This window comes from Halichoeres trimaculatus, unplaced genomic scaffold, assembly GCF_033239565.1.
Source record: "Halichoeres trimaculatus isolate MK-OKI-2021-1 unplaced genomic scaffold, fHalTri1.1 fHalTri1_scaffold_3, whole genome shotgun sequence".
NCBI lineage: Eukaryota > Metazoa > Chordata > Actinopteri > Labriformes > Labridae > Halichoeres > Halichoeres trimaculatus.
This window is the reverse complement of record NW_027437181.1, coordinates 25,075,484-25,101,459: the sequence shown is the minus strand read 5'-3', so window position 1 is coordinate 25,101,459 and position 25,976 is coordinate 25,075,484. Positions and strand designations below refer to the sequence as shown.

Sequence of the window (25,976 nt, the reverse complement as noted above, 5' to 3'; positions counted from 1 at the left end):
AGCCTGTTTGAGTATGAATATAACATGTCTACTTTGTGTGTTTTCATCTGTACAAATCCAGAACAAGATGATCCTGCTGTCCACACACATAGACCTGAAGGAAAAGGAGCCAGAGAAGGGTGTGCTGCTGTCCTACACCATCACAGATCTGAAGATCCCTCTGTCCTACGAGGTACGACTGGCCCCTATCACCACCTACAGCACTGGGGATTACATCAGCCGAATTATTCAGTACTCAGAGCGTAAGTCTTACTTATTCATTCATCAGTTTTTGAGGTCATGTTCTTTGATATCCATCTTTGCACTCTAAACACATAAGTTACAATCTTTATTTCTTTTTTTCCAGCCTACACATACCCCAGACCCTCAGGTAAGACCTCTTACTTGATTTCCAACTCCTGCTCTTCCACTCCCCTATATTTCAGTCCCGACCTTGTTGTTGTTGTGACCTGATTGATGACAGGCTGCTGAAGTTAGGACGGCTTGTTGAATTTTGGTGCAAGCTAATTTAGCTTGCGCTCTAAGCAGTGTCAGCACAAGTTTGTCAAGGCAAAGTTTGCCATTACCCTCACTGGGAATTTATTAAATCTGTTGTTAGGGAGGAGAGCCAGGACGTGAGAAAGCAACTGATGGCTGAAAGCAGGTCCATGACATTTAAAATACCACCACAGAGGTTAATGCATTGTAAATTTGTGTAAGGGTGAAATATTCTAAACTCTGAAACTGTATTACAACAGTTTCATCCCTGTAAATGCATGCCTCTGTTTTCTCTCTGTCTCTCCTCCCTCTTTCTCTAACTTCTGTTCCCCTTCTGCCTCTCATCCTCTCTCCTGCCATCCCTCTCTCTTCCTCAGTCAATTGCACATCTTGTCTATTTTCTTCATTAAGAGATCTGCAGCATTTTTCTGGCAGGAGTGGCAGTTGGCTCCGGCAGGGTGAGGCAATTAAAACAACAGCAGATTGGAACAGACTGCGAGAACAACAGTGCAAATTGAAAGGAGCGCGTGTAGTGGAGCAGGGTGTGAATAGTAATAGATTAGCTTCCTGAAACAAAGAAGCCACACACACACACAAGCTATCCTCTTGGGGAGCGCAAGCCATATGCATCTGCAGTGGACTGTGTGAGTGTCCGGGAAGCCTTCACTGAATCCGTCAGCTTTGATGGCTTCAATAGCTCTTCTTGCCTCAGTTTTCATTTACTTGGCGCGTGTCTGATAATGAGAGGGTCCTTCAGATGGACTAATAAAGGGGACAACACCACAGAGAGAATACTTTCTGTCTTTTTTGATGAGAAAAAATTGGTAACAAGAAAACAACAATTTCCATGTCATGGCATTTTTTACCCCCTTTTGATTTTTGGCCCTGATGTCTGCGGCAATATCAAAAAGCCTAAATCTGACAAAAAGGATTATAAAAGACTATCAAAAATAGAATAGAATAGAATAGAATAGAAAATACTTTATTTATCCCCGAGGGGAAATTCAGGAGTCACCGCAGCATTTAAGAAAACAAAAGTAAGAAAGAATATAGAAAGTGCAAAAATGTCCATAAGAAATTAGATGACGACATCCCGTCCACCACTCGTCCACCATTCTCCAGCCCAGCCAGTCTCCACCTCCACAGGGTCCAGGACTGAGACTCCCCAGCAGTCTGTTCAGTCTCTGTCTCCTGGATCCTGTCTGCTCACAGCAGGCGAAGCTCCTCCGATGTGTAGCGGCGTCCGATGTCAGCTCCGTCAGCCACGCCCGTGAACAGCACGATGCCGCTGGGTTAGCACGGCTAGCTCATCCATCCCCCGGGGCTAGGTCCCACGTTCCCAACAACGATGGATGGAAGGACAGGTCCACGTCGTCACCTCCCAGCTCACATCCGAGAACCAGCACGTCGTCCTCACCGCCTCCTCCTCAGCTCGAGGGAAATCATCAAGCCCTACACTAGTTAGCATTGACATGCTACAGGCTGCTAACAGCTAATTTCGCATGTAAACAATGCAGCCATGGTTACATGTAGGATCTCCAGACAAACACAGGAGAAAAGTAGTAAAAATATTGCTGAAGCCACAAAAAGTTTGGTGTCCGTGACCATCAATGAACCATACAAAGTAATGATCCACTCCAAATACAAAGATTACGAAAAAGAGACGAAGAAATTACAAGAAACGGACAAAGACGAGAGAGCTGCTGCAACAGGCAGCTACTTGGGTAGCGCCTAGCAACCGAAAAAAATGACTCATAGTGTATGGGTAAATCAAGTCTCTCAGTGGAAATGATGCTATCTGAGATACTCAAAAGGAAGACAGAAGGCACTGCTGTGTGTGAAAGAGTTAAATTGAACACAGTGAACAGGCTAATATTTGGGCTGAACTGAACTGCTCAGTTTATAACTCATGAACAGGAACATGAGGGTGGTTCACTCCTGGGGCAGTGAACGGCCTCTCACAATCCGGGAGGTGCCCAGAGATGAAGGGAGTTGCAGAGAGGTGACGGGAGGTGCCGAGAGATGCCGAGTACTGTGATAAACAGCAACAAAAGCCAGATCTACAATGGCACTCCCCGTGCATTCAGTATAGCTAGTCCTGCTGACAGTTCACACACTACGGTTAGCAGCAGCAGTCCATGTGAGACCAGCCGTGGCTTCAACATTTGCTGAAGTTTTGTGAACAGATCATAAACACAGGGGCTAACAAATACCTAAACCGAATATCTGTCTGTGGTGCTATAATAACATGCAGGGATTCATTTATCTGGGAATTGGCTTGAGGGATATGGATTAAAGCAGGGGTGACCGAGGGCTACCTCACAGGACGTGAGTGGCACGGGGCTACTTGTCTGATAAAAATGTTCTCAACAAAATTGCACAGATCACTTTTTAATACCATTAATCAGAGTAGAAGTGGTACGACTGTGTGAAGAGACTGCTCACAGGTCATTGTTAATTATTTTACAATTATTATTAATGATTTACAGAACAATGATGGTAGGAAGGAGCTCCATTGTGACCAGTGCTGTTTTCTGGAACATGCCTCGCAGGCACCCAGGTGGCCACGGGCACCATGTTGGTGACCCCTGGATTAAAGTTAAGATGGCTCTAAAAAAATGAACGTGAGGTTGGGTTTTTTTTTTATCATGAACTAAGTTCAAAATTGATGATGTCAAATGAACTTTGAGCCAGCTCACTTTTTGCTGGCTCAACAGTGACAGAAGGTTTTTTTTTTTACTCCTAAAAACAATACGCTTTCAGCCATCAAAACTAAGGTCAGAATAAAGTTCTTGGGTTGTAAATACATCCCTAAAAATGTCCCTGCCTGGGGGGTTGTACTTCCATAATGTCCAGGAGCTTTGAAAGGTGAGGCCTGTAAGCTGAATAGTTCTGATTAGTGGAGCACACGCCGTGTTTCTATTTCCCCCTCCGTCCACAATCACATCACACACAACTGTAACTCACTTAGTTTTATAACTCCCCAACATTTTTTTTTTTAAGCCTGATAGTTTGAATCTGTCTGTCAGCTCACGGTGTTGCTGTTTAAAGAGTGACCCTATAAACTGGCGACTTTCAGCTGAATGTGTCAGTAGTTATCGAGTTTATAAAAGCTGTGTAAAAAGTGTATACAATACATCTTGAAATGTTCTCCTCAGATCGATATCTAATGATAAGCTGAAGCCTTGGACCATGCATCGAGCTGAAAGCCGTCTGTCAACGCCTGCATTCTTACGCTGAAACATCAGTCCATCTTTGTGCCTTTTTTGTGTTTAAGCAGTCAAAGCTATTTCTGGCTTTTTGAAATGCCTTTAACCTCTGATGGCTTTTCTTCTCTCAAGTGTCAACAAATCCATCTGCAGTGCAATAAAGCACGATCATCTCAGGCATTATACAGCTGTACTACTGACATTATTTCTGAGTCAAACTGGGAAAATATTTGTGAATCATTTTGACCTGTCTGGTCAAGTATTTCTTATCTTCCTTTGTTTTTTGTTTTCTCTACATCCTAGATCATGTGTGTGGTTTTGAGGATGAAAGGATCTGTGGTTTCACTCAAGACCGGAGTGATGTCTTCGACTGGACCAGACAGAATCACCTGACACAGAATCCAAAGCGATCTGCCAACACAGGGCCTGAGACTGACCGCAGTGGAACAAAGGAAGGTGAGTAAACTGTGGAATAATGACTTATTCATACACAGGTTCAGCCCTGTGTGAAGAAGTTCAATAAGTGCTACCAGTATTCTACAATTTATAAAATACTTTCAAACTTTGAAAACAAAAATATCATAGATAGTAGCTTTAGCCTTGACTTCTTTAAAGTAGATTAAGTTTTGTGTTGTGGGTTTCAGGGTACTACATGTATATTGAAGCATCACGGCCTCGTATGGAGGGGGACAAGGCTCGCCTGCTCTCTCCACTTTTCAATGTGACCTCAATCAGGGGACCCAAAGGCTCCGGCAGAGTCCCATACTGTGTCTCCTTCTACTACCACATGAAGGGAAAACATATCGGTGAGTAATGTGGCAGAGAACAATCATACACACATATCATCATTGGTAAGCAACCATAGATACACAGTGACACACACTGATACTTGTTGCTACCACGTTCTCATATCACTGGGCCTCTGTCACACTCTGCACTCTGTACCTGACTCTGGCTTGTAGAGCTTGTCAGATACAACATCAAAGGTGTGTGTGTGTGTGTGTGTGTGTGTGTGTGTGTGTGTGTGTGTGTGTGTGTGTGTGTTTTGTGTAAGAGAGTGGGAGCAAGCATGGGTCATTGTGCTACAAAAGTTCCTCAGTGTGTTTGTACCTCGGTGTGTTTGTGAGCGTGTGTGTTTGGAGGTGGCTGAAGGAGGGCAGTGGGTGTGTGATTTATGGTGGTGGTAAGAAGCAATCAGTCATTTGGGGGGAGCTGTTCATCATAATATGCTCTGTCACATTGCTAGAATGCATACATCTTGTAGCCTGCGCACCTGAACACACACTTTCACATACACACATACACTCAGGCATACGCTGTACTTTGGCATGGATTCCAGCAAAACAAACAAAAAAGTATAGTAACACCAACGAAAACATGGAGGCACACTCATGAACTCTACCACACACACACACACACACACACACACACACACACACACACACACACACACACACACACACACACACACACACACACTCATGGAATGTTGATTCATCTTCTGATAACCCCAGCATACAAGCTTCAGTGCTGCTTTTGTTACGTACTGACCTGTCCCCTCTCCTCTGAATGCAAAGCGTGTAGTGTGCATTCATAGCATTATTAGCACACCTGCATCATTGTGATAAGTCGTTGTAGTTGTAACATAGCAGATAAATTCAAATCTATTTATTTGTTTCCAAACTTCCTCTTCCACTTGCAGGTTAAATATTGCACTGGGTCTGTCAAGTATGTCACAATCTGGCACAACATTTGAATTCCTAACATTTCATACTGCGGACTTTGGTGGTCTTGTTTCTCCCTGCAGCAACACAACTAAATAACTTCATTCACTATATTACAGTTTACAGGTTATTTTAAAATGCCACTTCTTAGTTTCCCAATTGGGCTGCAGGACTGGATTGATTCACGGCACCTATGTCTCTATGACAACACTACGCTGGCTGATGAAGTTTAGTAAAGAGAAGAAAACAATTTCTGTGATTAATTTTGTAGTGATGGTGGACACTGGAGCCTAACTGTCAGAGAGAAAAAGGTCAGAAGAGCAGAAGAAAGCTAAACAAGAGAGTGATACAGCCTGAGCTAACGGCTAATTAGGAGCACATATACTCACTCTATAAAACAGGGGGCTAATCTGTTTGTGGTAATGCTCATTCCAACCCATACATAGCAGTTATTCTGTAGTGGTCTGTTCAAACTTGAGAGTCTATCAATAAAATGAAGAGTGAGGTTACGTTAGCTCTGCTTGGTAGATGACTGGCAGGACTTAACCAGGATTCAATAACATTACACATTACTGACATGTCTTAGAGTGCGAGGCTGTCAGCTGTGCTAAATATTAACGGCTACTAAACTACATACAAACCAACTGTGTTTACTTGTTGTCATGTTAGCCTACGGATACGTTGGAGCACCGTTGGGCTGCCGATAGTGCGAAATATAGCCAGCTGCTACAGCGTTTGCTTGTTGTCACATTTTCAAACAGCAGCGCTACGTAATAAAAAAAAAAAATACCTTAGCTCTGTGCATTGTATCCAATCAAAAGTTGTCTTAAACAATTGTTTTTATCTTATTGCCATTTAATTCTAAAACAAAAACACGCCTCGCTAAAAGTAATTTGTGACAGTGTGCGTGAGACTTAGGGCCAGAAGTTGGCGAGGCTGTCCAATCAAAACAGATCCTCCTCACGGCATCTTTAAGTTGTTTTGATTATCCTAAGGCTCATAATTATGATTATTTAGTCATAACTGGGAGCACAGCTGGTTATGTCAGAGAGTGCACTGTGTTCATTTTTCTGTTTCTAGATTAGCTGTACAGTGTGCTGGAATCCACATTGCCATTAAAGTAACCTCAACTTTGGGCCTCCATGATGCATCTTCTCCAGAAACCACTGGGTTGTGTTGAACCAGTTTGATGTGTTACTAACTCTATAGCTCAACACTTTCTCCTTTTCAAAGACATATTTATGCACATTCTCATGCAAAGCACTTTACGAGTAAACTGAAATAGATACTGCCGTTTTTTTCTACATGTGCAGGCAAAGCAATGAGTCAAACACTGTTGCATTATTCACACAGCGCTCTCTTAATATCAGTACATTGTGTTACCGGTTACGCCTTCTCTGCTACAAGCCCTCCCTCAATTTACTCTGTTGTTCTTCGAGTCACTTCCAATTTGTTGTCACTGTAATTGCCTTACCTTGGCAGATCTCACACTCGAGCCGTGGAGACACAGCGCGACTCTTAATGACGGAAAGAGACAAGACGGGGATAAGACAGAGGGGGTCAGTGAGAGGAGATGAGAAGAAGGAGGGATTGGCTAGTCTTAGGAAGCAGAAGAATAAGAATAAGAGGGTTAATGAATGGAGAGAGCAAAGAAAATAGAAAGAAAGAGGCAGACTAAGGAAAATGAAGTGCGACAAGAAAGGGAGTGTGAGTAGTAGTTTGAGAGGGCATGGTTAGGGAGGTAAAAAAAAGAGAGCTGCAGGAGAGGCCATCAATGTGTTAATGTGCAGAGGTAGGGAGAGGATGGAAGAGGTGCTGCTTTGTTCTGGAGGACTGAAGCTGGTTTAATGCACTCAATGCTATAGTGCTTAAGTACTGTGAAGTGTTAAAAAGGGCTGTATATGTTTAAAGCCTCAGGATACTTAAACACAAAAGCGGTTTTCCAAATGCAGTTAAAAATGTACTCTTTTGCAACCCACATATGTCGTAATCAAAAGATCATGTGGATATGAAAGAGGTAAAAGTAGCACAAGGAAATAAAAGTGACAGAGTGTTGCTCTTTGGCTAGTTTGGAGTTTGCCAGTGCTACAAATAAAGTCCTCCCTGTGTGGAGTGTTTTGTTGTTCACCTTAATGCCTTTCTCTTTAGGCTTGCTGGCAGCAGCAATAAACAACATTTAATTAAGTTTTATTTGGCATTGGGTAGTATTTCAGACTGGCTCAGGTTTGCAGAGTGCCACTGGCAAGCTTACTTGGAATCACTGGATCATTTTTATTTCAGAGCCATGAAAAACAAACTACATTTCGCAGTCGTGTAAATATTGTACTTCTTGCAGGATTTTTTTGGATTACAGTTTTACTAGGGGAGACTTTGAGGAAGTTTGTTGTTTCAACGTGGAGGGGTTGCTTTTGAGAGGAGTTTTCTGTGTTAGCACAGCTTTCAGAATACCAAGTGATGTAATGATCCATGTTTAATTTCTTTTTTTTTTTGTGAGAGTTCAGGTTTGGATTTTCATTTTCAGAAAGACATTATGATAAGCTTGTTGTCTTGCAAGGTTTAATTTAAAAAGGATTAAGTTAAACCCAGATTTGCCTCTTTTCTCATGCTTCTGAATTGGTTATGTACTCAGAACTCTGGATAACATGCTTTGGCTTGATGTTGGCGTGTCGTATGTAGAATAAGCCATTGACAATGATTTAATGTCTTGTTTGTAAAGCAGTTAGCATGTTTTGAGGCTAAACAAGGCATAAGTAAAGACAAAAACAAAGAATGGAGACGTGCAGAAGGGATCCAGTTTGAGCCAAATTCCAATTATTAAAAGGATGAGAGAATAGCCTGTTAAAGTTCTTAGCCTGTAAGTGTCTGTCTGTCTCTGCCGTCGTACCTCCCTCATGACTCTGCAGAGCAGTCCCTCTGATAGAGCTGTGCCATCTCCTCTGCCTCTCTGACACTCTAAAGAACACACTCTGCTTTACCTCTGTCCAATCAATACACTGCTAATCAGAGTCCACTTTCCTCTCCCTTCAGATGTGTGTGTGAATGTGTGTGCATGTGTGTACGAATCTGTTCGCAATCGTGTGTGTGAGTGCGCGTGTATGTGCGTGTGTGTGGGTAGTAATAGTGAAGGTGCACAGAGACGGGTGAGAGGGAGGTTGTTGGTGAAGGAGACAGTGAGGCTCTGATATATGGAGGTAGAAAGAGAGTGGGCCAGGCAAGTGAAAGTGGGCTGAACCAAAAAAAACAGTGTTTTTTTCTGCGTTTTATAAAACTGCTGCGCTGCCCATGAACTCTCAAATGTAATGCTATGTGAAGTTGCATTTGACCCTTATGTAGCTATTCCAGCTGTAATATCATTCCTACCAAGGGCACTATCAGTTTGTACCTGGATGATTCAAACTGAAGAGCTACTGCTCATTACATAGCATGGCAAAGGAAATGCGTGTTTTTTTCTTTGTCCCAAACAATTTCTTTAGGGCTGTAGCTTTCAACAGAACTAGCCTCATAGATAGATAGATAGATAGATAGATAGATAGATAGATAGATAGATAGATAGATAGATAGATAGATAGATAGATAGATAGATAGATAGATAGATAGATAGATAGATAGTCCCCTGGAAATGCAGTTATTTCACCTCTTTATTTGCCGCATTTTAACCGGTTGTTAACCTGATTCAGACTGGGTAAAGATAAAAAAAAGATAGACCAGCTTAATGCTTTCCCAAAGTAGTGACTCTTTTTTATCACATTTTTGGTGGTTTGTAGATATCTGTTACTTTATTAGAAGGGAAAAATATAATATAGGAGGAGGAATATTTCTCTTCTAGAGTTTGGTTGCATTAAAAAACAAAGTTGACTGTAAATGAATGTTTAGGATATATCTTGGATAAACTTAAGCTCATCTTTAAAAATTGAAACATTGAGCATCCCTCCTGTAGCATTGTGCATGTACATTCAAAGCTGATAAAACTTGTCTTTGAGACACTGCAGATGCTGAAAAGCTAAAAGCAAATGTTATGTCTTATTAGAGTGATGACTAGTTTGACAGTCCGCCTCCTGCTGCTTCTTCCTGTGTGCTGAGTACAAACATCCTCAACTTGTTATTTCAGCACCTTGTGTCCCTTTAAAAGGTTCACTCCCCCTTATCACACCTCTCGTTTGACAGAGAGAGACTTTAATTACTGCCAGCCGGCTGCTTATTTCAAGGTTTGTGGAACATTAATTCAAAGATGTAAAAACACACAACAGAGTGAGAAACATATGCACACAAACACAAGCATAAATTTGCAAACTTGTTCCTGACACATGTTATTATATACAGCATATAACACAGATATTGTGCCCCCTGCCTGCGTGTTTTATAAGACGCTGGTGGTTGGTTAATGTTCTAATTAGGAGCTGGCTGGAGATCGTTAAGGAGATGAATTATACCTATGCATCTCAGGGATTAGATAGAGAGAGATAGAACATGTTTGGATAACTACCTCGAGATCCAGATGATGTTGGTTTCCCTCATCCATTTTCCAGGACTCAGAAAAATTAAGGGGGAAATACACTAAGAACGGATTGCTGCTGCAATTATCCCCAAGAACAGCACATTATTTGCCCCGCTCAAGGTCTAATTCACAAAGCAGATTTCTCTACTTGTATTTGAGCGTAAAATACACCCACAAAGCTTCGCAGCTCTGCGCAGTTTGCTCCAATTTTGCACCAAACTGTGACAAAGATAAGCTGCCATATCTCCACTCTGTCCAGCTTCTTGGATCAAGCTTGCAAAAATGGCCCATTCAAACTGAAAATGACTAAATAAATAAACGAGAAATAAAACACTCTGTCATCTGTAAGGCCACAACCCATACTTTGAAGGGCTGAGCCTGAGGCAGTTTCAGACTGATTTAACTCCTGATTATTATAACAGTATCAAAGCACACACTTTTCTGGGGGGGGAAGTTTTTTAATTAATGATAAACGTTTAAGGATGCAAACCAGATATCACACAGCATAAGCTTTATTTTTTCAACTGTTCCCTCTTTTGCTATCTTCTCTTTATTGTTATTATCCCTGACTGCCTCTTTCTCCTCCTCCCCCTTCCTTTCCTGTCCTTTTGCTCCATTTATGTCAGTAATAAAACTCTCCACTGCCCGCACTGTCAATGTTAAATTCTACACATACCACCACTCATGCATTGGGCTTCACACATTTCATTTCCACCTAAATGTCATCTGGATCCAGTGTCTGACCTTAGAGACTTGTTTGAGTGTGTGAATTGCATTTCTTCCAATTTCCAACATATATATTTAGTAAGAGAGAAAGAAAGAAATGTATGGTGTGTGGTGGTCAAACGCAGGTGTAGCTCTCTATTCTGTTGATCAAAAGACTTTTGTCTGCGTGATTCTGCTAAAAGACGTGACAGTTTGCTTCTTTGATAAATATACAGCGATCTGTGATCTGTGATACACATGAAATACCTTTATGGACAGTGCTTGTTTCTTTTTATTTCTCTCATGCCTGTAAACAATAATATATCACTTTTAATATCTATGACTGCTTGGTCAGCCATTTAATAACGTTGAGATTAATGGACAATGAAAAACTGATGATAATCTGTTTCATAGCAGCTCAGCTCACACCCTTTTCGTTTACTTACTCCTCAAACTCTTTACTTATTCAGTTATTCACCATGGCCTCGTTTCACTCTGTCAGGATTTAAACACATGTCTATGTTGGTGGAAATAAGTCATTATCTGTGGGCTGATATGTCTACAATGTTTCCCTCCCTGGGTTTCAATCAGCTTGAGGTCTGTTAACAGCTTTACATAACTCAGTCTTCAGTTCCTGCTCATTGACAGTTCACTGACAGCTTCTAATGATCTGTTCTGTCTGCATGTGTTGCTTGGTGTGTGTGTGTGTGTGTGTGTGTGTGCCTGCGGGGATGCATGTATTTATACTTTTTACAGGTACTCTCAATGTGCTCCTGAGAGTGAGGAGCATTGCCTCTGTGGACACGGTGATATGGACCAAGTCTGGTCATCAGGGCCCGGACTGGAGGAAAGCATTCTTTGATATCAGCCCCAGTGGACCCTTCCAGGTATTTGCTTGGAGATTATTCTTCCCCCGGCAATGACAACAACAAAAAACCTGCTCCAAACCAGCAGGGAAACATTTCAGGAATGTGTCTGTTGTAATGTCTATGATGTCCATGAAAAAAATGCATCCAATGGGCCAGAGGATGTATGCCTGAATTTTTTCAACTATGATGCTGCCGTCCACCCTGTAGCCACACTGAGCAGCTAGCATGTGTTGCAGGCAGAGGCAGAACTTTAGCCACGGGTATGATGGGTAAATGTTGTGTGCTCTGTATTATTAAGCTAGATGTTAAAATATTTCAATCTTTTGAACTAAAACCAGCCTCCAGCACATTGACACCAAATGCTGACACCATTGTCAGGTCTGCTTTAGCTTGCTCTAAAAAGAAGTTGAAGAAAAAAGTGATTTATATTCTTTTATGTCCTCTATATTTCAGATTTCTTGTCATCTCTCCCTCCTCTTTGAGAATTTCTTTTTACTGCAGCCTTTCCTCTTGACTGTGTCTTTCCCCATGAGGACAGACTCCTCTGCAGCTCAGATAGAACTGGGGGGATTTTGTACTCCGGTGGCTGTTTGGGAAACAAGGGAATTCAGCAAAAAATCTGGCTTGAAACTCTGCTTAAAATTTGATTTTGCTGTAGGAAATTCTCTGCTCTGATGTTTAAAGCCTCAAAGACCCAGAGAAAGTCATCAACTTTGGCTGTACTTTTGAACCATTGGAGTTTTTAAAAACTCTTGAACAATATCAGAGCAACAACATATCAAAAGTATATACTTTTCAATGCAAAGAGATAACATATCTACAGTTTAAAAGAAAAAACAACTATACAAGATGACAAACATCTGCCCTGTGTGTGCCTCACTCAGCACCTTAACCGCTGCAGTCAGTCACAGAAAGTAATGAGCGAGTTTGCCAAGTGGAATCAACGCAGTATGTTATTCTTAATCATCTTATTTGTCGAAAAAGGATTAGTCACAAAGGCATTCAGGAAAATAATGAGCATAAATCAACTTAAAGGAAGCTTTGATATGAGAGACTTCGTTGCATTTTTATTCAGTAAAATAAATGTTGGGGCAGCTTTTTTGACATTTATATAGTGAGAGGAGTTTTGATAAATGAGTGCCTGTGAGTGAACATTCAGCTCATTCTCTGCTGAATGTCAGCAGAAAACATATGCGCACAGTAACTGGAGGATTATTCACTTCATGAGAAATGTGCTGATTGCAGGGTAGAGAATGAGTTTTCACACCAATTTGAATGATCTGAATAGGATGTATACGCAGCAACTCATCGTCTTTAGAGAAACAACAAGACACTGAGATGATATGAAGAGTAGTAATGGAGCTCATATACTGGAGTAATAGTAGCATCGAATACTGACTATAAATAGAAAAAAAATCAGATCTGTCAAGAGAGTGCACCATTTAAGGTTGAGAATTTTATTAGTTACTTTAAAAGAAGAGAGAGAATAACATTAAAAAAGTGGTTTCTTGAGAAAATCAGTCTCTATGTGATGTCATGCTTACTTGTGCCATCATTACAGACTTATGAAATAAAACCTCACATATCCCATTATCCTCTCTTGCAACCTAATACGTCTATAGTATTCTGCAGTGTTATGTGCTTTTTGAACACCAGCAAGTTTCTTCTCAAGAGATATTTTCCCAGTCAGGGTAAGCAATGTGGGGTAAATTTATTCGTATTTTTTTATTTTCTATTTTTTATTTATTTATTTTTTTATTTTTATTTATTTATTTTTTTATTTTTATTTTATTTTATTTTATTTTTTTATGGGGGGGGGGGGGGGGGGGGGGGGGGGGGGGGTTCTTTAAAAAAAAAAAAAAAAAAAACTTTTTTATGACTTTTTCAAAGATATTGTGACCCCAGAGCAGCATGTTAAGCACAATGTCTTACCCCCCAATCTTAACATTCTTTATCCACCATTTTTTACGTTTTCTGCACTATTTTATGATTTAATCCAGCCCTGTGTCCTTAATTGTGTTTTTAGAAGTCTGCATGTTAATGAAGCAAATTTTCACTTAGTGATAAATAAATTATTTTAACCTCTTGAGACCTAAAATTTCTGCTTCTCAGACCCATGATACTTCCTTTTTTAAAACTTTGGCCTATTAGCCACATTTAGAGACACTACCCACATAATCTTTTGGTGAAATCACAACATTATACCAATTTTAGTGAAAAAAACAACATGTTGAAGTTCAACAACACTACAAACAACAAATAGAGACCTCATAACACAAATAATCAAACTCCCCGTACAAAGACCAAGTTTAGCTATTATACTTATTAGGTCTTAAGTATCTCAAATAGCAAGGTGAATTAAAAACTGCACACCAGACAAAAGCTCGAGTCTTAAGAAATTAAACACTTCATGTACATCGCTTTGGCTTGACAAGTGGCCTATGCACAGTCTAAATGGCGTTTTGTAAAACTTGAGAAGATATACTTTGATATGCACTTGGAAAAAAATCTTGTAACTGTTTATATAATTTAGAAATTGGTTGATTTCAGTGCCATATTTCATTTCTTTTCGGATGAAAGCTGGGGCCATGAAAATGGAACTTGGGCCTGACTTTGGATACGCCTGGCATAGGCTGTAAATAGTAGTGCATCCATACTGAAAGGTCTTTTTTCTTCAGGGCTAGTATATATTTTTTTCTTCTCTTGTCCTATTTTTTGGTCTGAATTTACACCTATAAATCAAAACCTAGTGCCAATACAGCACTTCATTTTAAAAAGGGTTATACTTTGGAAGGAAAACAAAAGTGCAAAAAAAATTTAAAGAAAAGGCAGTTAAGCTAAGGGCGTGGTCACACTGCCCATCCAAACCGTGCCGTGCTCAAGCGCGATTGCCCCCCACAGCGCTAAGAGTGCGACCAGCGGTCACACTACCCCTATATGAACCAGACGGGTGTCACACAAGCGCATGGCCCGCCTATGTAATCATGAAGCATCTATTTACATGAAGTGCGATCTCATCATACTCAGCACAATGAGACACAAAGAGCACTGCTACAACTTTAGAGACTTTTTGACTTGTAGTAAGTTGTCTTGGCCCGACACAGCATTCTCACACCCCGCTACTGTTTAAAATGATTGTCGAGAGATGTGCTCGCGGTGATCATACGTCATGGATCACACGCAATGTGCTTGTGCTCGAGCATGGAGTAAACTGCGCCGAAGCCCACCTCTATGAAGCATGCCAAAGCAGAGAGGTGAATTGTGCTGAAGCACGGCCCAGTTGCGGTCACACATTCTAAACGTGCTTTAGGGCTGAAGTGTGCTTAAAAACTGCATGGTTTGCCAGTGTGATTGCATCCTTAGTTTATGATTGATGCGTCTGCAAAGTCCACACAGTAGGCCTACATGTAGCCTAATGATGTCTTTTTAGCAGCCTCTCTCACGGTCCTTTTCAGGCAGAAAATTTCTGACTTCCACACGGAAAGACAAGCAGTCCACTCCTAGTGTCAAAAATACTGGCATTGATATGATTCATCACACAGGAACCACTGTAATAACTGTGTGGAGAACAACTCCTGGCGGGAAATCGTGGCCACACCAAAAAAAGTTGTCAATGGTGTAAATAACTACTTCTGCTCTAGTGTATTACTGTGGTAGATGTGCTTTTGTGGTACACCGCCCCCTGCAGTTTGGGAATAGGCGCTGCATGGAGAGTCAAAAAGTTAAAAAGTCACACACATTCTTCCAAACTGATTCCACGCATCTCATCTCTGTGGGACACGTTAGTACAGAAACCATAACCCAGCCTTTACTCCTCAGTGATAGAAAGCAGACTAAGTTCACATTAGGTTATAATAAAAGGACGGAGAATTGTAATCAGAGTTTGAAGTAAAGGGATGGAATGAGTCAGACCTCTTGTTTGACTTTTGATAAGTCTTGAATACTCTGAGCAATATGAGATGGTGTGCACTATTGAAAAAAGTATTAGACTGGATAGCATGACACGGCTTGAGGCTTATTTCTTCGCCGAGTCTTGGTCTACACCACATATCGCTCTCTTTTATAAACACATTTTCTCACAAACATCTCAACTTTCACACTGAGTATTTTATGAGGACCTGATAAAATGTCAAAAACTGATCAAGCTCAATAAAGTTGGAGGGTCAGAGTCTAAAATCCAGTTTGACCTTTTCATTATTGTTTCTTGTCCGAGTTCACCAGGAGTTTAAAGTTTAGGTTTATTGTGTCACATTCAGTCGATAGTGGAGGAAAAATGGTCAGGGAGCCAAAACAGAGGACGTGTCTGTGTTTGAGCTCTGTCTGTTGACACATCATCGAGGTCCCTTTGGCTCTTCGGCAGCTGCACTTGCAGTTAGCTCTTCCCCTGTTGGGATCCGGCCGAGTAAACTAGATGACTCAGGCCTCCTTTTTTCTGACTGGACATGATGCTTTCCCTCTCACTCATTTTCTCACTCAATGCATCTCTGTGTGAATACGTGTGCAACTCTGTGAGTTTCCAACCCATCAGAGAGGCAAAGAAAAAAAAACGTAGAGGGGATAAAATGATGATGGTTTTGTTTTGCGTGCAACTATCCTCCTGTGTATGTTCTCGATCCCTGTCTGTTTGTATTTTCCTTTTCTTTGCTTATCTTTCTCTCTGGCCCTGAGCTGGGACATATGCACCAGTTTGGGTCGATTCTTGCCCTGTCTGCTTCACATCCCCCTGTCTCAAGGCTTATGACTAATGGCTGCAAAATCAACTCACAGGAAAGAGTCTTAAACATTTTTTTGTGTTTCTGACCCCCCCCCCACTGTCCACTAGCTGCTTCACAGATTTGCAGTTTAATCACACACAAACACATTTACATACATAAACACTTTGATAGATTCAGACACATGCACACATACGGACAAACTCTTTCTTTAAACGCACACACACCCCGGTCTCCAACCCCCTGCAGCAATTAGCTATGACAGGTCAATTAACAGGCTTATTTATGAGCAAGGGATGCCTGCTAGTTGTGTTGTAATGATTCCAGATACTCTCTGTTCGTGCATAGGGGAAATTGAATCCATGATGAATGTGGGCTGAAGGCCTTAGCTGGGGGCTGCATTTGCTCTTCATTAACTATGCCTCTGCGGCAACGTGTTTCTTTCACCATTACAGGCAAAATTAAGGCTGAAACAGGGGGCTTACAGTGTCTTTTAGGGCTCCTCTGTGATGGTGAAGAGTGCTGACTTTATCAAATTTGTATGCTAACGAGTCTCATAGACTTAAGTTTTTAACCACTGCACACTCATTAACTCACATAAACAGTATGTTACTTAATGTGTGTGATCTTCTGAGCAGATTTTTTTTCTTTCTTTTTTTCTTGTCTAACTTTTTACTCACTATCCCTTCTTGGCTGTTTTAATCTTAATGGAGATGGATGGAGATTTAAGAGATCCCATGCTAACAGGAAAAATATAAGCTGCATTTACTACACATTGAAGGTCCCATATCATGCAAAAATCACTTTAAGTCTTTTGGGGAAATTTGTGGGTCTTTGGCTTTCCTCCCAGCCCGCAAAATGTGATATTTAATGACAAAACCTGTACTTAGTAGTGCTTGTGAATGTAAAATCCTGACCTAATACGAGCTGTTTGGATTTGGGGGATTTGCTGATGTCAGCGATTCCCTTTTTTGACCAATCAGGAGCAAGTCTGACCTGATTGGTCCACTGGTGCAGATACTCCCGAACCCCCTCCCCGCCCACTCCCCTCCCCGCTGCTGGAGAGAAATGCCGAAGTTGAAGAGCCATCACTGCTTTGCTTTTGGCTGTAAACAGCCACATAGTTCCATGCACAAGCTTCCCATCTCGGAAGAAGACAAGACTAAGTGGCTAGAGTTTATTTATCAAGGAAATGTGCCAACTGCACTCAGTAAAACTGTGCATGTGTGTGCTAGTCACTTCACGGCCGACTGCTTTTCCAACTTTGGACAGTACAACAGAGGGCTAGTGAACAGACTGGTCCTGAATCCAGGCACATTGCCAACCATCCGCCAACAAACCTCGGACCCTGGAAATGTGGGTATTATAAATGCTGTGTGCTGTGGAGCAGATGTAAGAGCTTTTCCTCAGTGTCCCCTGTCTCTGTGTTAGCTTCAGGATGCTAACTTTAGCTGCGGTTAGCCTGTTGTTTTAGCCTGTAATGTTACAGTAAATGAGCTTCGCTGTTTTCTAAACATTGTGCACTCGGAGCTCATGGCATCGCTCTCAGTGACGCTGAAGAGCGGGGCGGTATCAGCGGTGGCTCATTTACATATGAAGACCACGCCCACTAAATCAGAGCATTCTGAACAGAGGGGCTATGAGAGCCTGGAAACAATGCTGCTGTGCTTGATTTATTGGCTTTTTGGACCAAAAGATGTTACTACAATTTCATGAAGACATCAATGATCCATATTAAACTGCAGAAAAGGAGCAGAATATGGGACCTTTAAAGTTTCCTAACATTGGCTGGGTGGGCTAGCAAACTCCCTCTTTGGGTGGACTTTTTCCTGCCAGTCCCAGCCCCAACAACAATCACTACTGAAGTAGACTTCTGGTCTGTCTCCTGCAAATGGGATGTAGCCGCTCCTCTTCACCCAAATCAAACAGAGCATATCGAGTTGTGAGAGCACGTTTGACACAGATAATCTCCCGCAGTGAGGTGCAAAGGCAGGTCCTGAAGATATAACTGTCCTGAAAATATCAAGAAAATGTCAGGATTTCATATGTGTAAAGGGCTGTACGGTGCACTTACACACTCTGCAAGGAGAAAACTCACCAGCTGGAGAGCCTTGTCCTTTTGACATAGTGTCTCTCCAGTGCAAAAGCAGACAGCTTAATTGGACAAGACACCGTAACCAGATGGTAATGGGAGGAAATTATACAGCGAAAAAGATGACGGCAAGGAGAATGCTGTTTGTGTGTCAGTGTGCTTAGGAGTGTGTGATTTAATGATACAGAGAAAGGCTAGGTAAACCTGATAGAATGAGACATGTGAATGTGCATATGTATCAACAATAGAGCACTTAATGTGTTTTAAATATTCATCCTCCATTTGCAACTCGGGAAGAGGTGTGTGAGGCAGGATGGATGAATGAGGAAGGAAACGTGCAAAAGAAGGGTCATCTCCCTGGCAACTGGAGGTAGCCTTGTGTATGACTATTTTTCCTTTGTCTCCCTTTTCCTTGTGAGGTCCTTCCTATTTGCGCGTGTACATACTTAATCTATAGTGCTGAATTTCCACTCCATCATATCGTTGTATGAGTGTGTGTTTCTTCCATCTGCCCTTACTTCTCTCTATTTTTCCTGCATGCTTTCTGTCTAATCCATCACATGTTTCTGTGTGAGTGTGTACGGTGTGTGTCCTTGCCTGAGTGTGTCCTGGAACATTGTCCACTGTATTATATAATGTTTTGGTGCTCAATCATGTTCCACCAAGGTCCAGAGGCTTTTGTCACAGCAGATATTTTGTTAAAGTCATGGCAGGAAAAGCACAGGTGTAATTTATAATATGAATGAAATATGTTTTTAAGCTACTCCAAGGTGTTAGAATGAACTTGCTTGTGTACTTGGCTGGATAAAGCCTTCATTATTGAACTTTTTATGACCTCAGCAAGTTCTCAGAGATGTTTGAAGTCAATATTTTGTTTTCACCTTCAAACTTTCACAACTCAGTCAAAATCTACTAAATTCAGCTTTAATAGCATTTCTTCTGCTGTCCTTCCATTTGAGAACTTTTTTTTGTAACTGTATCAATAACTTGAACAGTTATTTCATCCCCCAACCTGTTTAGTACATACACACGCTCACACGCCTCTTCTAGTAACAAAAAGAGTTGTTAAATAATGTAGAAGGTATGCGACCTTGATCTCAGCACTCGCCAGAGGAGGCGAGCTGATAAACATACTTTGTTACTTTCTCCCTTTCTCTCCCTTCACCACCTTTCTCTCTATTTTCTGTTATGTATTGAGCTCCCCAAGGGCCTGATGAAATGAGATAAGAAGGGAGAAGACTATTTCTCTCCCCCTGCTCCATACCTGTCTGTCTCTCATGTCTTTCTCCCTCAGCACCCCCCCTTGCTCCTCCTCTCTTGCTGCCACCTTCTGTTGCGGCTTTTCTTCCCTCCTTTCTCCATCAGTCTCACACTCACGCTCTCTATCTCCTCTGCGTCTCGGGAGTGCTGGTTTCCCGACAATCAATAATAATGATTGAGCTGTCTGCTGTTGACAAAGGGAATTACCTGACACAATTGCTGTTGTTGTGTTCTGCCGTTTAGCTTCTTTTCTACAAGTTGAAATTGTAAAGAATGACTCTATTGAGCTTATTTTGCCAATTGCTATGGCTCACTGCAGCTGGTGTTGTTTGTAAAGGAGATGACTGGTAGAGATGAGCAAAGCTTTTTTGTGTGTGCTTTTGCTGCTGGGAACCAAAGGATTGAGTTAGGCATTGCTGTGTTTTCACAAGTAACTGATGCAAGGATTGGCAGCCCTTGGCAACTTAACAGTATCCAAACCCCATGTCCATTTTAGTGGCTTACTTAGTTAGTTTTTGGTTGGAGTTAGGAAGAATATTGCACAAGGATTTCTCATAAGTTTTTTATCCCAATTATTGGATCTCCACTACACATGAATAAGCCTTGTCTCACAAAGATAAGAGGTGTGTGTGATGTTGGACTTCTGAATCACTCAAACCAATAATTGAATTCACTCACAACGATGTGATCACATGCAGTCCTAGTGCCTTGTTAAAGTCTTTATTAGATAAACAAGAGCCACTTCTTTGAAACATTTCAAATGGTGTTTTAACACCCATGTTTGCGTTCCAATAGTCTCCCCCTGACTTGTTGATGGTGCCGCTGTTGTGTTGTCACATTTGTTGCCACATTATTTACTTTAATTGCCACCAGAATGTGAATCACCATCAGCGTATGCACATGTGAGTGCATGTGTCCTTGTGCAGGGTGTAGATAAAACAAGAACTTACTGGAGAAAATATAGCGCCATGGCTCTAATAGTGCTTTAAATCTCTGCGGGGTATATTTAATCTGTCGGAGTCACTGAAGTACCACCCTCCACTTCTAAATCATAGAGCCACGCAGTATTACAGTGCAAACAAATGAAGTTAAACCAGGACTCCTTTGATTTAAGATTGTAATTCTTAAAGTTGGAGGAATGAAGTGAAACAAAGGGGAAAAATGTCAAAATCAATGCAGCTGCATATATCTACTGAGATATCCCGAGGTCAGGCTGCAGAAAAAATTAACACGAAACTCACTTTTTTGCTCAGCTTGACTGTGCCTATTGATTGTACCTTCCTGCCTTGTAAACAGCTGTGTCTTTGTAATTCTATAGCTGGAGTTTATACCTCAGGCTGCCTTTAAAATAATGTTGTGTCTAAACCTTTCTTCAGTACCTCAGAAGTTGAAAAACAACTTCTTCCACATTATGAGATGTGCTTCCTTTGAGTAATAAACTAACTTGAACGTGTGTAGTAACTGGTGGAGCGGCCCTTTATGTTCCAGTTTCACAGACACTTACTGCGCTCTTTTCTTGATCTGCAGCTAGATCCAGACACCCACCCCCCAGTCCCAGTCACAAGTCTTGGTATGACTTCTGAGGAACCTGTTCTCACTAGATTTGTTTCTGCACTGTTGTGTTTCATTGAAGAAAGAAGTTTGCAGAGGAAGTGACAGTCATACGCTTTGGAAAACGCTTTTCAGTATTTCAACAAAGCGGTGTTAATTTTGACAGCAAATTCTGATTTATTCTTGGTCTTTTGAACAACACACCATTGACTTAACACCATTAATTGCTACGAACATTGTCAAAGACACATCCCACCCCAATCACAACCTATTCAACCTGCTGCCCTCAGGCCGGCACTACAGGTTACACAAAACCAGAACGAACAGACTCAGAGACAGCTTCTTCCCCAGAGCCATAAGAGCTCTAAACAGTCTCCTTCACAAAACACAATGAGCAGATCTTTCTCTCATATGCAATAAACACATGTGCAATCCCTCTCAACCCTTCCACCAAATTTGCACATACCGTAGGCTGAAATATTTTATCTTTCTGCTTGTACCATTTATTGTGTCAAAAATTATTTTTGTATATATATATATATATATATATATATATATATATTATTTTATTTTTTATTTTTTTTCTTGCACTATAATTTATATTGTGATGTTTATTTGTATTGTTTTTGTAGCACCAGGTGGAGCAGTGCTCCTAATTTCATTGTGTGCAAGTCACATGATGACAATAAAGGCTTTCTATTTCTATTTAGTTTTAATTTTAGTTTTAGTTTTAGTCATATTTTAGTCACCTGAATCCTTTAAGTCTTAGTCTAGTCTCAAGTTGTTTAGTCTTTTAGTCTTAGTTTCAGTAGTTTAGCTGACTAAATATTGGCCAATTTTTGTCAAATAGAATGTAAAAAACCTAACTGCTGTGAAAACATCCTGGAAACTGTGTAAAGTTCTGCAAACTCATCTTGGTTCTCCTCCTGTGTGACTGCTGCTGCTGCTGCTGAGGGGCTGTAGACAAGGACATGTACCTGTTGTGAGTTGTATGGCTGTTGTTTAATTAATATGGCTTTATGTTATAACGATACACAATTCATAGACTTGGACGGTGGTTTGCAGGCAGTGTTGTTGTTTTTTTTAATCATATCTTAACTGTTTCATCCACTCCATCTGGAGTTTTCTTTTCATCCCATCAGCTCGTCCTGATGAAAAAGTTCCATAGTTTGGCACACATGGCCATATTAGACTGTAATGCCTTACTTTTGTTATCGCTTGTGTTTTCAGCTTCATCCTTGCTCTTCTTGCTGTTCATTTTCTTGTGTTTGTATCATAAACTACAGTAATAATAAAGGTTTGTACTCATTTTCATTATCCTCTGACAAGCACGGACGTGTTGTCAAGGTAGCGGGCGGCTGCATATGAGAAAAAAAAAAGAGCTGCGGAAGCAGGCAGCCTTGGGACCACGTTATCAGCTTCTGTGATACATTTCAACCCAGTGCCACTCCAGGCCAGCGTCTCTCCCAAACATTTTCCTGTTGTCTTTATTTGTTGATGAAAGTGTCATTTATTTACCGTCACTGTCTTGTCATAATGTCTGACTTTTTATTTAGTATTTGTTTTGTTTTCATCCGTGAAAAAGGTTAATTGACAAATATTTTTAATCATAGTCTTTATCAAGTAAACTAACACTGTAACAAAACAGTTGGAACAGATGAAATAGAATAGAATAGAACTTTATTTGTCATTGCAACAAGTACAAACAAATTTCAAATATACTATTATATATTATAATAAAACTATCCATCCATCCATCCATTTTCTATACCGCTTATCCTGTTACAGGGTCGCGGGTGGCTGGAGCCTATCCCAGCAATCATTGGGCGAGAGGCAGGGTACACCCTGGACTGGTCGCCAGTCAATCGCAGGGCTGACACATAGACAGACAACCATGCACGCACACACTCACACCTAGGGACAATTTGGTGTGACCAATTAACCTGGTAAGCATGTTTTTAGACTGTGGGAGGAAGCCGGAGTACCCGGAGAGAACCCACGCATGCACGGGGAGAACATGCAAACTCCACACAGAAAGACCCACCGGCCGAGGTGGGGAATTGAACCGGTGACCTTCTTGCTGTAAGGCTGCAGCGCTAACCGTTGCACCACCGTGCAGCCATAATAAAACTAAAATATATTATATATTAATATACAATATTGCAAAATATACTAATGGAAAACAAAGGGGGGATAAAAAAGTTTCTGGTATTCCATGATAGTGCGTCCTGTCATTATGTGCTAGGAACAGTCTGTGCAGAGCCGGCCCTGACCAATTTGGTGCCCGAAGCAAGATTTCGTCTGGTGCCCCTTGTATTCCAGCAGCAATAACAGTTTTTACATACTTAGATAAAACTATCATAAAGCAGCAGGGCAAGTGTATGAATGCGTGTTTACTAAGTGCACAATGATGTTAATAGGAAGCAGGTACTCCACAAAAAAAAATAAAATAAAAAAAACTGTAATTCTATATACTTCATCTATAAGTATAGAAATGTTTGTTTACCTGATTAAAAAGTAGTGAAAATCACTGGCGTTAACTTTATCAGAAGTTAGGATTTACACAGTCACACATGACTACCAACAGATAACAAGCTAGCATAACTGTGAGTGAATAACATTACACACGTACCTGTCTTTTTGCCGTTGCTCCTCCTCTTCTTTTCTTTCACCCCTGGGCTCCTGAGGGCTTTGGCTTTTTTGACATGATACCTGTTATTTAGCGTACTGTCGGTCAGTATCATTTAAGCAGCATAAATTGCCTGTCCATCTCATCCACAAATGAGCAGGTGAGGAGGAGCCGTGTTGATGTTGTGATCGTGCGCCCTTCAGGGTCAAGCCCCGTTCAGGAAAATAGGGCCTTTTTTTAGGTTATTGTCATTTTTTTCAGGATTCTTTTGTAACATTAATAAATATAAGTCTGGAAATTCTTTTATACAAAAAACATAACCTTAAATCCTTGTAGACATTTTTTCTTCTTTTCTTCTTATCATCCCCCAGCCATCATGAGGGTGCTGCGCTGGTGCCCCTATGATTGCCGGCGCCCCTAGCATTTCCCCATACTGCCTATGCCACGGGCTGGCCCTGTCTCTGTGCATGGGTGGAGCCACCACTGGGACCATAGTTTGTTTGAGGATAGCTGCTCAGTATCAATCAAGGAAGTTGTAATAGAGAAATAAAATGTGCTTTGCATACAAAGCAGTGGTTTGATAAAAGACAGTGTTATGCTGGGCACATTATTTGTTATGGGATGTTAGATTTCTTGCCTTGCTCTTGTGATACATGCACATCTTGTGTTGTTACTAAAACAAAAATACTTGGATAAATGACACCAATAGACTGCCTCATCTATGGTAGCATTTCCAACAAAGGTACAAATTTCTTTACCCCAGACCAATCTGGTGCATCCTCACATTAGTTCACAAAAAACTGTTTTGATAAAGTCTGACTAAAAATATTGGCTATTTTCAGCAATACATGCAGCCCACCAGAGGAATAAAAAAAATCTACAAGATTTTTGAAGTGTGGGTGTGTGGGGCTTTAGACTGGCTGTGCCCCTCTTATTGCTTTTCTAAAAAATGGGAAATGTGTCAGTTTTGAGTATGACTCTAAATCCCTTCTTAAATGCATGATTTTGAAAGCTGCGTTATTTCAGTATCAAGCTGTCAAGAGTTGCTGTATAGCAGATATTTCCTGTCGGTTGTCCATGTGTTACTGTGTTAGTACAGATAAGCTTTTGCACCAATGTAAGCCTGGTGCAGCTCCTTATATACGTCTCTTTGCATAAGTCATATTAGTAATGAAAAACTTACAGTTCTCTTGTGTTTGTGTCCTTGACATTAATCCCTGCTCTCCTAAATGTAATAACCAACTTGAGTCTTAAAGAAAGTGTAATTACCAAGTTATATCATCTTATATATCCACTGCAGACAACATTCATATAGTTTTATAACTCATCTGAATTCCCACTGCATTGGCCTTTTGAAGTACGTGTTACTTTGTTCCACAGTGTGCAGGAGTGGCTCCATATTGACGCTAGTTTTATTTCTGCTTCATGTTGAGAGCATGTCCATGGAGAACACAAACTCTCTAGTCCTGTGCACAGCTTGCTGACTGCGTACACCGAAGGCCTTTGAGGTGCTGCCACTCGTCTCTGCATTTCCCCCCTCTCTCTGTGCTCCGTCCAACAAAAGTAATGATGTCTTTGAGAACAGCTTCCCTTCCTGCCACTCTGAAAAAGCTGTAGCTCTGCAGATTGCATGCATGACGACAAGGCTTTTATATAAACAGTTGTTTAGCCAACTAATAAGAAAACATCATCATTTTGAAGAGCTCACTGTCTGTTGTCTGTGATGAATGTCTGTGTGAATCCAGGTCCCGGGTTCTCAAAGTATGAAGTGGCACTGTTGGCTTCTGCTCTTGATTTGGTTTATCACTTTATAAGTGGGAACTTAACAGTTTAGTTCGAGCTGCCAAAACACAGAGAAAAAAGTGACTCTGCTGTAACACTCTCAGTCGGTAAATCTGTTGGAAACTGCTGTTGCGTAATAAAATCCTCAGATTCAACAGGGTTTAAAGCTTGTTGTTAATCAGATCAACTTGAAGAGCAGAAAAAAACACATGAACATGTTGAGTCAATGGGTTTAGGAAAAGAAGAGGTAATGTGTTGTAGTGGATTATTTGTGTCCCTACTCACTCCTCTGTGGTTTACCCAGAGGCCATCTGTGTTCCTTGCAGTGTTTGGTTCCTGGGGGGCTTGTTGGAAACCAGGCCAACCCACATTTGTGTGCTTCACACTGCACCGAATCTCTTCTGCACTGGTATTTCAAAGCTGTCTCTGTACATCTCTCCCTCTCTCTCCCCCCTACACACACACACACAC

At 41.1% G+C, this 25,976-nt stretch overlaps 1 protein-coding gene across 4 annotated transcripts in view; it reads left to right on the top strand.

Annotated features, from left to right (window-relative positions):
* Nucleotides 1–25,976, top strand: part of mdga1 (MAM domain containing glycosylphosphatidylinositol anchor 1) — a 245,642-nt gene that overhangs the window by 199,682 nt on the left and 19,984 nt on the right. For all 4 annotated transcript variants that reach the window (XM_074666081.1, XM_074666079.1, XM_074666082.1 and 1 more), the window contains 5 exons: nt 62–242; nt 347–370; nt 3,990–4,142; nt 4,331–4,492; nt 11,367–11,497. In XM_074666081.1, the coding sequence (XP_074522182.1) occupies nt 62–242; nt 347–370; nt 3,990–4,142; nt 4,331–4,492; nt 11,367–11,497 (651 nt within the window). The remainder of the gene's footprint in view (nt 1–61; nt 243–346; nt 371–3,989; nt 4,143–4,330; nt 4,493–11,366; nt 11,498–25,976) is intronic.